Source organism: Crotalus tigris, unplaced genomic scaffold (assembly GCF_016545835.1).
Source record: "Crotalus tigris isolate CLP2741 ecotype Arizona unplaced genomic scaffold, ASM1654583v1 scf7180000021203.308827, whole genome shotgun sequence".
NCBI classification, from domain to species: domain Eukaryota; kingdom Metazoa; phylum Chordata; class Lepidosauria; order Squamata; family Viperidae; genus Crotalus; species Crotalus tigris.
The window spans coordinates 79172-91872 of NW_024098395.1; the positions used below are offsets into that span (position 1 = coordinate 79172).

Consider the following 12701-nt stretch of genomic DNA (forward strand, 5'->3'; position numbering starts at 1 on the left):
GGCGATCCCTGTTTAATTTGACCAGTTCGGGGTGTGTTCAGACGCAATGTTGCTTGTCCGGGCAACACAGACACAACTTCTTCAGATTAAAAACAAAATACTGTGAAAGTTGGACCATAAGAAAGGCCGAGCGCCAAAGAATGGAGGCCTTTGAACTCTGGTGCTGGAGAAGACTCCTACGAGTCCCCTGGACTGCAAGGCGATCCAACCGGTCAGTCCTGGAGGAGATCAACTCAACTGCTCTTTAGAAGGCCAGATCCTGAAGTGGAAACTCAAATACTTTGGCCACCTAATGAGAAGAAAGGACTCACTGGAGAAGAGCCTGATGCTGGGAAAGATGGAGGGCAAGAGAAGAAGGGGATGACAGAGAATGAGATGGCTGGATGGAGTCACTGAAGCAGGAGGCGTGAGCTTCAATGGACTCCAGAAGATGGTAGAGGACAGGAAGACCTGGAGGAACGTTGTCCATGGGGTCACAATGGGTCGGACATGACTTCACAACTAACAACAACAACAACACTGCTAGTTACAGGCAGTCCTCAACTTACAAGCATTTGTTTAACGGCTGCTACATGCTCCATCTTTGTACACCCATAATCTCGCTTGCAAGGGGAGCAATATACAGGTAGTCCTTGACTTGTTTAGCAACAGTTCAAATTGACAATGGCACTAAAAATAATGGCTTACAATCAGTCCTCACATTTATGACCGCCTTAGGCTCTCCACTGTGGCGTGATCAACGTTTTGGTACTTGCAACTGGCCAGCATTTATGATGATTCCAGGGTCCCAGGACCGCCACTTACGACCTTCCCAGCTGATAAGCAACGTCCAGGGGGAGATTCACTTAACAACGGTGTTGTTCACTTAACGGCGATTTGCTTAGCGGCTCTGTCAAAAAAGCTCAGGAATTCCTGCCTGCCTGACTTGAGAAGGGTCTTGGTTAGCAAGGGAAATTCTGGGGCCAAAGCCGAGTCAACGAGGGGAGATGGATCTGCTTAACGACCATGCGATTCACTTAACAACCAGGGTGATTCGCTTAACAACCACGGCAAATAAAAGGTCATAAAAACTGGGCAGATGCCCCAAACCCAACCATCCTTCCAGAATCCATTCTGCCTCCCCCCCCCCCCGTACCCCCACAACCGGCACACAGCTACCAGGGTAGGAAGCAATCTGCTTCAAGACATTCTGCACACTCCTCTTTTTCCTTCCCTATAAAAACCAAGAATATGAAGGATCCGTGGTGGTCTCTGAGCTGGGTGGTTTTGCTGCAGACGTTTCATGACCCAACTAGAGAACATCATCAGTGTCCAGCATTGATAACGTTACCTAGACGGGTCATAAAATGTCTGCCAGAAAACCACCAAGCTCAGAGAGCACCAAGGACCCCCACAGTCCTCCTCCTCCTTCTCTTTCCCCTCCTCCTCCTCCCTTCCTAGCCCTGATGATCTTCCCTAGTTGGGTCATGAAACGTCTGCAAGGAAACCATCAAGCTCAGAGATCAATAAAGACCCCAGAATCCTCCTCTCCCTCTTCCCTCCTTTATTCCTTCCTCTTTCCCTCTTCCCCTTCCTTCTTCTCCTCTCCACAATCCCCCCTCCCATCTAGCCCTGATGATGTTCCCTAGTCGGGTCATGAAACGTCTACAAGAGAACAGCCAAGCTCAGAGAGCACCAAGGACCCCACAGTCCTCCTCCTCCTCCTTCCCTCCTAGCAGTGATGACATTCCCTAGTCGGGTCATGAAACGTCTGCAAGGAAACCGCCCAGCTCAGAGAGCACCAGGAACCCCACAGCTCTCTTCTTCTTCTTCTTCTTCTTCTTCTTCTTCTTCTTCTTCTTCTTCTTCTTCTTCTTCTTCTTCTTCTTCTTCTTCTTCTTCTTCTTCTTCTTGTTCTTCTTCTTCTTCTTCTTCTTCTTCTTCTTATTCTTCTTCTTCTTCTTCTTATTCTTCTTCTTCTTCTTCTTCTTCTTCTTCTTCTTCTTCTTCTTCTTCTTCTTCTTCTTCTTCTTCTTCTTCTTCTTCTTCTTCTTCTTCTTCTTCTTCTTCTTCTTCTTCTCCTCCTCCTCCTCCTCCTCCTCCTTCTCCTCCTCCTTCTCCTTCTTCTTCTTCTTCTTCTTCTTCTTCTTCTTCTTCTTCTTCTTCTTCTCCTCCTCCTCCTTCTCCTTCTTCTTCTCCTCCTCCTTCTCCTTCTTCTTCTCCTTCGCCTCCTCCTCCTCCTCCTCCTCCTCCTCCTTCATCTTCTCCTCCTCCTCCCTCCTCCTAGCACTGATGAGGTTGCCTAGTTGAGTCACAAAACGTCTGCCAGAAAACCACCCAGCTCAGAGAGCACCAAGGACCCCACAGTCCTCCTCCTCCTCCCTTCTAGCATTGATGATGCTACCTAGTTGGATGAGACGTCTGCAAGAAGACTACCCAGCTCAGAGGGCACCAAGGACCCCATTGTCATCGTCCTCCTCCTCCTCCTCCTTTCTAGCCCTGATGTTGTTCTCTACTTGGGTCATGAGACGTCTGCAAGAAGACCACCCAGCTCAGAGACCACCAGGGACCCTTTCCTTTCAACTGAGCTATGAAGATTCTCCTTGACTGAAACCAAGCATAGATAGGCAGACTCACCCTGTGTTGGGTGCCCAGCTTCACACAAGAACTGTCTCAGCACTAGGAGGGCCATATATATATATGTATGTATGTATGCATGCGTGTGTGTGTGTGTGTGTGTGTGTGTATGTATGTATGTTAACAATTACACTAAAAATATGATCCCTGGGTATATCCATATTTAAAACCAAATAAATAAATGTGAGCACCAGGGAGTGCTAAAAAATTTAATAAAATTTAGTAAAATGTCAATAAAATTACAATAAAACCAATAAAACGCCTAGCTTTCGTCAGCAACTGCTGACATCACCAGGGCTCAAAAAGTGGGGAAAGGGGGGATGGAGGGGTGCAACTAAACAAAGTGGGTGTGGCAATAAAGCAAAAAAAGAGGGGGGACGTTCCATCAAACCCCGAATTTGGCAAAGAGAAAACACCCGATGACAGTTACACAAGCAAGAAATGCAAGAAAGCAATTATTGCTAATAAGAAACCAGGAAACAGCCTATTCCAGTGGTTCTCAACCTGTGGGTCGGGACCCCATTTGGGGTCGAACGACCATTTCACGGGGGTCGCCAAACAAGGCTGTCCGCCATTTTTCCCCCCTTTTCTTTGGCCACGCCCCTGGCATCCGGTGATGTATTATGGGGTCACCACAACATGGGGAACAGTATTATGGGGTCACGGCATTAGAAAGGTTGAGAACCACTGGCCTATTCCATCAGGCCCAATGACAAGATCTAGGAGCCGGGTGCAGATTCTGGCCAATCTATAAAGAGGACTCTCTTACTGACCGGCATTTTGAGCCCTGATGATGTCAGCAGTTGCTGACGAAAGCTAGGCGTTTTATTGGTTTTATTGTAATTTTATTGACATTTTACTAAATTTTATTAAATTTTTTAGCACTCCCTGGTGCTCACATTTATTTATTTGGTTATATATATATGTGTGTGTGTGTGTTTTCTGAGGTTTTTGCGGGTGTTTGTATATAGGTCCTTGGTTATTCGGGTTTTCTCCCGCGTCAAATTAAGTGTCTTGGCGACGTTTCGACGAAGTCTCATTCGTCATCTTCAGGCTGGTGTTTTCGGCTTCGTGCCTCCAGGAGCAATGGAGGCACGAAGCCGAAAACACCAGCCTGAAGATGACAAATGAGACTTCGTCGAAATGTCGCCTAAGACACTTCCAATTTGACGTGGGAGAAAACCCGAATAACCAAAGACACACACACACACACACACACACACACCAGGGTCCCCTCCACCCTGGATGGAGCCGCCAGGGCCGCACTGACACAACGGGCACGAAAGGGGCAGCAACGAGCGCCAAGTCATTTCCAAGAAGCCGAGAGGAAGTGCACCCACGAGGTCTGGTGGTGCCCGCGGGCATAAGGTGCTAAGGAAGGAAGTCGTAGCAGATGCTGGCTTTGCCCTGCTTTCGAAACACCGCACCAGCTTTTCCGCGGAAGAGGAATTAAGGGTGAATCTTCCCCTCCACCCCAGGGCCAATGGGGCGCCTGTCTGGAGGGGGTGCCACTGGCAAAGCTTGCTTCCAATCCCAATCCTGCTGAACCCCACAATTAAAAACTTAACAACTCCGACCCTGGAAGTTTTTAAGAAGAGACTGGACAGCCCTTTGTCAGAAATGGTCTAGGGCAGTGATGGCGAACCTTTTAGAGACCGAGTGCCCCAAAACTGGCCCCGCCCCCCACTCCACCCCCGGCCCCTCCCCTGCTCTGCCCCCCCCATCCCCTGCCCCGCCTGCCCACAGGACCACTCATAACCTCCAGGGCTCGCCGCAGATCACCAGGCAGCCCAGCAGCGCCATTGCGGCCACGCCCTCTGCCCGCGCCCTGCAGCATGAACTGTGCAGGATGGGGCGTGAGGGCAGAGTCTTGTCTACGCTGCCTGGCTGCCATGTCCTTGGCTGCGTTGCTCCGCGTGGGCCACACTTGGGGGCGACTCTCCTCCAGGGGGGCTGCTGGGGAGGAGGGGGTCGTGGGCAGAGGCGAGGCTGGGGCAACGGCACGTGCGCCCACAGAGAGGGCTCCGAGTGCCGCCTCTGGCACCCGTGCCATAGGTTCGCCACCACTGGTATAGGGTTTCCTGCCTGAGCAGGGGGTTGGACTAGATGACCTCCAAGGTCCCTTCCAACTCTGTTGTGTTCTATTATTCTATTCTATTCTATTCTATTCTTCCATTCCATTCTATTCCATTCTATTATTCTATTCTATTCTGTTGTTCTGTTCTATTCCATTCCATTATTCTATTGTTCTATTTACTCTATTCTGCTCTGTAATTCTATTCTATTCTATTCTTTCATAATTCTATTTTATTCTTTCATAATTCTATTCCATTCCATTCCATTCCATTCGTTATTCTATTCTATTCCATTCCATTCTATTCTATTTTCATAATTCTATTCTATTCTATTCTTTCATAATTCTATTCTATTCTATTCTATTCTATTCTATTCTATTCTACTACATTCCATTCCATATTTTCTATTCTATTCCATTCCATTCCATTCCATTCCATTCCATTCTACTGGTCCATGGACCGGAGAGTTGGGGACCCCTGCCTTAGGGGTTCCGCCTCAAAACACCTGGAAGGGGATCCAGTGGGGGTCTTCAAGCATGGATAACAATAACATAATGGAAGGGACCTCAGGTCTTCTAGTCCAACCCCCTGCTCAAACAGGAGACCCTACCCCATTTCCAACAAGATGCTTGTTCAGTCTCTTCTCGAAAACCTCCACTGATGGGCCACCTGCAACGTCTGGTGGCAAGCTGTTCCACTGGTTCATTGTTTCCAGTCAGGAAATGTCTTCGTAATTCTCTCCTTCATCGGTTTCCACCCGTTGCTGCTTCTTGTTCTGCCTTCTGGTGCTTTGGAGAAGAGGTGGACCCCCTCCCCTCTTCTTTGGGGCAGCCCCTCCAATGCTGAAATACTGCTATAGTATTCTTTAGGGATTATAGGATTGTAACCCCTAAAGAGCCTGCTACATTATAGAGCATATAGTAAATTGTTGTTGTTGTTGTTGTTAATTGCGAAGTCGTGTCCGACCCATCGCGACCCCATGGACAACGTTCCTCCAGGTCTTCCTGTCCTCTACCATCTTCTGGAGTCCATTTAAGTTCACACCTCCTGCTTCAGGGACTCCATCCAGCCATCTCATTCTCTGTCGTCCCCTTCTTCTCTTGCCCTCCATCTTTCCCAGCATTAGGCCCTTCTCCAGTGAGTCCTTCCTTCTCATTAGGTGGCCAAAGTATTTGAGTTTCAACTTCAGGATCTGGCCTTCTAAAGAGCAGTCGGGGTTGATCTCTTCTAGGACTGACCGGTTTGAACGCCTTGCAGTCCAAGGGACTCGCAGGAGTCTTCTCCAGCACCATTCAAAGGCCTCAATTCTTAGCCTTTCTTATGCCATAGCAACTGGAATCTGAGCAGCGGCTCTGCTTTTTAGTATGCTGTCTAGATTTGCCATAGCTTTCGGTTTTTAATTTCTTGGCTGCAGTCCCCATCTGCGGTGATCTTGGAGCCCAGAAAAATAAAATCTGTCACTAGCCAAGGGCCGGATGCCATGATTTGGTTTTCTTAATGTTGAGTTTCAAGCCAACTTTTGCACTCTCCTTCTTTACCCGCATCAAGAGGCTCTTTAGTTCCTCTTCACTTTCTGCCATTAGCATGGTATCATCTGCTATAGTATTTACTATAGTAAATACTGCTATAGTATTCCTTTCAGGCACCAGGGATCACCGGTTCCGTGGATAAAGGTTTTTCCGCGGACCGGAGGGTGTGTGTTTTGTGTGCTGCCTGCATCCCACGGATGGGGCTTTGCTTGTTTGTGCGGACCGGTTGCTGGCATACCGCGGCCCAGTACTGGGTCCACAAACTGGGGGTTAGGGATCCCTGAGTTAGTGGAAGCATAAAGGACCAATGCTTGAATCACCCAATGCTAATCAGAAAGCTCTTTAACTCAGTAGCTCAGCAACAAAGGGGTACTAAAACACTCACTAACTGTACACATAAATGCTCTCTCTCTTTCTCTCTTCCTTCCTCCCTCCCTCCCTCTCTCTTTCATGCACACACAGACACACATACACACAAACGCAATTGCCTGCCAGCTCCCCAGAGGCCTCACTGGCAACAAGCGGATCAGCGTAATCTAATTGGCTTTGCTAAATCAACTGGGGCAGGAATAATTAGCCGGCAGCCAGAGAGGGCGCCTGGCGCCCAGCTGCTGCACGGGAATTCTAGGCACCAGAGAGCGAGGCGGACACAAAGTGGATTTCTAGGAACGGCCAGCAGGAGGCGGCTTTCCCAGGATGCCTCTTCCTACAGGGGGGGGGATGATACTCCCAGGAAAAGCAGGGGAGGACGCTGAGGATGCTTAAATCAAGTGCTTCGCTGGTTGGATGGGGGATTCTGGGAGTGGAAGTCCATTCTTCTTAAAGCAGGCTGGCTGGGGGATTCTGGGAGTGGAAGCCCACCCCTCTTAAAGCAGGCTGGCTGGGGGATTCTGGGAGTGGAAGTCCATCCTTCTTAAAGCAGGCTGGCTGGGGAATTCTGGAAGTGGAAGTCCACCCCTCTTAAAACATGTCGTGTGGGGAATTCTGGGAGTGGAAGTCCAGCCCTCTTAAAGCAGGCTGGCTGGGGAATTCTGGAAGCCCACCCCTCTTAAAGCATGTTGGCTGGGGAATTCTGGGAGTGGAAGTCCACCTATGAGGACACAGGTTGTTGGGGGCAAGAGGCTGACTCTGTTATCTGTTCAGAGAGGGCTGTAAAGCACTGCGAAGCAGTATATAAGTCTAAGTCAGTGGTTCTCAACCTGTGGGTCGGGACCCCATTTGGGGTCGAACAACCATTTCACGGGGGTTGCCAAACAACGCAGTCTGCCATTTTTTCCCCCCTTTTCCTTAGCTGTGCTCCTCCCTTTTATTCTATTGGCTTTTGAAAGCCAATAGAAGAGACTCTCTTGAATAGAGTCTAATTCTATTGGCTTTCAAAAGCCAGTAGGAATTATCCAGGCGGTCTCTGCCCTGCTGAGCCCGCCAAAAGTCCCATTCTGCAAACGGTGCTGCACCGGTTGAGTAGTCCTCAGCTTACAACCGGTTGGGGGTCGCGGCATTAAAAAGGTTGAGAACCACTGGTCTAAGTGCTGTTGCTATTGCAAGGCTCTTTTCCACTATGACTTTGTGGGCAATTCTTCCTCCTAATCACACTTTGCCCTTTCTCGGCTCCTGGACCTGGATGGATTTCTGCAGATAATATTTATTTACCTCTTCCGCAAAGCACGAGACACCCGTTCAAAGTCTACCACCGGTTGGTCTCCCCAGCTTCCGGAGCCAAGCAAAATTGTAAACAGAGCCACTTGCACAGTTGTTGCAACCTGCAAAGGGCTGGTTTTTTGTTTTTTTTTTAAACCGTTCCTTTGATGGGGCCAATTTTTTTAAAAAAAATTCAGGACAGGCCTGAGAACCAAATCCCAGATCTTGCTGCAAGTAATGGAGAATGTCCAAATTTATGTAATTTTCTCTCTCTCTCTCTCTCTCTCTTTGCTAGAAAGATGGAGGAGCAAAACACCTCATCAGGCAATGCAAAACCTGCTGAATATTTCAGAAAACATACCCAGGCTGGCAGGGGTTCTCACATTTAAGTCGTTCTGGGCCTCATAAGAGCTAGAAATTTGAGAGGCGTTGGGTTCTGGAATTTTTAAATATGTTAATACTTTTTCGGAATGAAATTAGCACCAAAACGTATTGCTTTGAGTGGCTCCTCAAAATTTGCAAGACTGCTATCATGGCACCCCTAGTTCTTCTCTTCGTTAAATTCCCAGTTCCTGCAACTGTTCTTTGCATGGTTTAGCCTCCAGTCCTCTCACCATCTTTGTTGCTCTTCTCTGCACTCTATTTAGAGTCTCTACGTCTTTTTTTTTTTTATATAGGGGTGACCAAAACTGGAGGCTGTATTCCAAGCGTGGCCTCAGTCGTGCAGTATGACGCACTATTATTACTACGACTCCCAGTATGTCTGAAGAAGGCCAAGCTGGGGAGAGGCCTGTGTTAATTCCTCTCAGTCCTTGAGATTGTCTGAACTTAGTCCACTGGGAACAGAGTCCTCTTTTAACAGAATAACAGAGCTGGAAGGGACCTTGGAGGTCATCTAGTCTGACTCCCTGCTCCAACAGGAGACCCTACACCGTTTCAGACAAATGGCTGTCCAGTCTCTTCTTGACAACCTCCCGTGATGGAGTGCCCACAACTTTTGAAGGCAACTTTGTTGTACTAACTGTCCTCACAGTTAGGAAGTTTCTTCTTAATTCTAGATTGCTTCTCTCCTTGATTTCCTTCCTTCCTTCCTTCCTTCCTTCCTTCCTCTTTTTGTCCCTTTCTCATCTTCCTTCCTTCTCATCTTCCTTCCTTCTTACCTTCCTCCCTCTCTCCTCGCCTCCTCTTCCTTCCTTCTAATCTTCCTTCCTTCTTTCCTTCCTATCTTTGTCCCTTTCTCATCTTCCTTCTTCTTTCCTCTCCTTCCTTCCTTCCTTCCTTCCTTCCTTCCTTCCTTCCTTCCTTCCTTCCTTCCCTTCCTTCCTTCCTTCCTTCCTTCCTTTATCATAGAATCCTAGGGCCAAGATAGACCTTAGACCATCTTGGTCAAATGGCTGTCCAGTCTTTTCTTAAAAGACTGGAGCACCCACAACGTCTGGTGGCAAGCTGTTCCACAGGTTAATTAATCAGGAAATTTCTCCTTTACTCCAGATTGGATCCCTATCTGATGAGATTCCACCCTTCCTTCCTTCCTTCCTTCCTTCCTTCCTTCCTTCCTTCCTTCCTTCCTTCCTTCCTTCCTTCCTTCCTTCCTTCCTTCCTTTATCATAGAATCCTAGGGCCAAGATAGACCTCAGACCAGTGGTTCTCAACCTGTGGGGTCGGGACCCCATTTGGGGTCGAACGACCATTTCACGGGGGTCGCCAAACAACGCAGTCCCCCATTTCCCCCCCCTTTTCCTTAGCTGTGCTACTCCCTTTTATTCTATTGGCTTTTGAAAGCCAATAGAACAGACTCTCTTGAATAGAATCTAATTCTATTGGCTTTCAAAAGCCAATAGGAATTGTCCAGGCTGTCTCTGCCCTGCTGAGCCCACCAAAAGTCCCAGTCTGCAAACGGTGCTGCACCAGTGGAGTAGTCCTCGACTTACGACCGGTTGAGTAGTCCTCGGTTGGGGGGGGGTGTCGCGGCATGAAAAAGGTTGAGAACCACTGCCTTAGACCATCTTGGTCAAATGGCTGTCCAGCCTTTTCTTAAAAGACTGGAGCACCCCCAGCGTCTGGTGGCAAGCTGTTCCACAGGTTAATTAATCAGGAAATGTCTCCTTTAATCCAGGTTGCTTCTCTCCCGGATTCCTTTCCTTTCGTTTCCTTTCCTTCCCTTCTTTCCTTTCTTGAATCATAGAATCCTAGAGCTGGAAGGGACCCTTAGAGGTCTTCTAGTCCAACCCCCCGTTCAAGCAATAGACCCTATGACCAATACCACTTCAGACAAATGGTCATCCGATTTTTCCTTCAAAACCTCACTTCGGGAAGGAAGTGCAATCCTGTCCGTCTCTTGCCCATCGGCTACTCCGTGTCCCAGCTACCACCCAAGCGAGCAATCCGAGATGCCCGTTGCTTGACCTCCTCGTCAGGCTAAATTTAGCGCTCCACAAAGGGGAGGCATTGTCTCCCGGCCTGGCACCCCTCGCCCGGCGCAGGGAAGGCGGGGTTCGCCCGAATCACCCCCAAGTACAAAGCACAAAGGAGCCACTGTTGAAGCTGAACAATGACCGGTCAGCCGACTGGGAGCTGACCGCCGGGCGCTGGCCGGAGGCATCAGCCGGTCTGGGGGGACCGAGCATCTTCGTCTTGGTCAGTGGTCGGGGGCTGAGGGCATTCGGACCCCTTTCCCAGATCCTGCCCCCGCCCCCCGTGTAAGTGGGCTAAGTGATGCTTTGGTCCCAGAAAGGAGCTGATGTGGGAGTGGAAGTCCACCCAAGTTCAAGCATGCAAGCTGGGGGATTCTGGGAGGGGAAGTCCACCCTTCTTAAAGAATGGCTGGCTGGGGAATTCTGGGAGTGGAAGTCGACACCTCTTAAAGCAGGCTGGCTGGGGGATTCTGGGAATGGAAGTCCTCCCCTCTTAAAGTAGGCTGGCTGGGGGAATTCTGGGAGGGAAAATCCACCCCTCTTAAAGCATGCTGGCTGGGGGATTCTGGGAGGGGAAGTCCACCCCTCTTAAAGGATGCTGGCTGGGGGATTCTGGGAGGGGAAGTCCACCCCTCTTAAAGAATGCTGACTGGGGGATTCTGGGAGTGGAAGTCCTCCCATTTTAAAGCAGGCTGGGGGATTCTGGGGAGGGGAAATCCACCCCTCTTAAAGAATGCTGGCTGGGGGATTCTGAGAGAGGAAATCTACCCCTCTTAAAGCAGGCTGGCTGGGGGATTCTGGGAATGGAAGTCCTCCCCTCTTAAAGTAGGCTGGCTGGGGAATTCTGGGATTGGAAGTCCACCCATCTTAAAGCAGGCTGGCCAAGGAATTCTGGGAGCGGAAGTCCACACTTCTTCAAGTTGCCAGCATTTGGAAATGATGATGCAGACATGTATGGAACATGAAAAAGAGGACTGAGGTTTTGGGGAACGGGGGGGGGGCGCAGAATGGGTGAGGTTTGAGGGGGACCTACCAGTCGGATATAATCCTCAGGGCGAAGCAGCATAAACATGGCTTGGAGGTGTTGCTGGAGGTCTCCTGAAGCAGAGAGAAAGAGAAAGAAAAAGAATCAGAAAGGAATGTTTTTCTCCTCCAGCCACCGACTTCCTCCTCTAAACCTTACCCTCTTATTCTGGCTTGGGGTCACCGAGGCCCAGGACCCCGAGTCTTCGGTATCCCCCCCAACCAGGCTAAGAAGGCAAGAAGGCAGGAATCTGATAGGCTTCGGAGTGTTCTTGGCCAAACAACTTAAACCAGTGGTTCTCAACCTGTGGGGTCGGGACCCCATTTGGGGTCGAACGACCATTTCACGGGGGTCGCCAAACAACGCAGTCCGCCATTTCCCCCCCCCCCTTTTCCTTAGTTGTGATATTCCCTTTTATTCTATTGGCTTTTGAAAGCCAATAGAGTAGACCCTCTTGAACAGAGTCTAATTCTATTGGCTTTCAAAAGCCAATCGGAATTGTCCAGGCTGTCTCTGCCCTGCTGAGCCCGCCAAAAGTCCCCTTCTGCAAACGGGGCTGCACCAGTTGAGTAGTCCTCGACTTACGACCGATTGAGTAGTCCTCGACTTACGACCGGTTGGGGGGTCGCGGCATTAAAAAGGTTGAGAACCATTGACTTAAAAGGACATTCTCACAACTCTCTGGGACAGTGATGGCAAACCTTTTAGAGACCCGAGTGCCCAGAAACCGCCCCCCCTGCCCCTGCCCCGCCTCCCACCCTGCCTGCTCCGCCCCTACCCACCCCCTGCCCCGCCCACCTTTAGGGACACGCACCGCCTCCCCGTGGCCTGCAGCAGATCACCCAGGCAGCCCTGCAGCACCATGGCAGCCGTGCCCTCCGCCCACACCCTGCAGCAGCTGCATGCTCTGGAGTGCAAGGGTGGAGTCGTGTCCCTGCTGCCCGGCTATGTTCTTGGCTGCGTTGCCCCGTGTGGGCCGGACCTGGGGGCGATTCTCCTCCAGGGGGCTGCTGGAGAGAGGGGGGCTCGCGGGGGGGGGAAGCAAGGCTGGGGCAACGGCACGTGTGCCCACAGAGAGGGCTCCGAGTGCCACCTCTGGCACCCGTGCCATAGGTTCACCACCACTGGTCTAGGGCAGGGGAAGGGAAAGGAGAGGATAGGAGGACAGCAGGAGGAAAAAAAATTATGGAAGGAAACAAAAGAAGGAAAAAGGAGAGAGAGAGAGAGAGAAGAATAAATAATATAAGATGGAAAAGGGATGAATGAATGAATGAATGAGAGAAGGAAGGAAGGAAGGAAGGAAGGAAAGAAGGAAGAAGGGAAAGAAAGAAAGAAAGAAAGAAAGAAAGAAAGAAAGAAAGAAAGAAAGAAAGGGGGAAAAATGAGAAGGGAGGAAAGAAAAAGG

At 49.8% G+C, this 12701-nt stretch overlaps 1 protein-coding gene across 2 annotated transcripts in view; it reads right to left on the minus strand.

The window, feature by feature from the left end:
* The window catches only part of LOC120320186 (protein phosphatase Slingshot homolog 2-like), a 145536-nt gene that overhangs the window by 36741 nt on the left and 96094 nt on the right, over positions 1–12701 (minus strand). For both annotated transcript variants that reach the window (XM_039369706.1, XM_039369707.1), the window contains one exon: positions 11306–11370. In XM_039369706.1, the coding sequence (XP_039225640.1) occupies positions 11306–11370 (65 nt within the window). The remainder of the gene's footprint in view (positions 1–11305; positions 11371–12701) is intronic.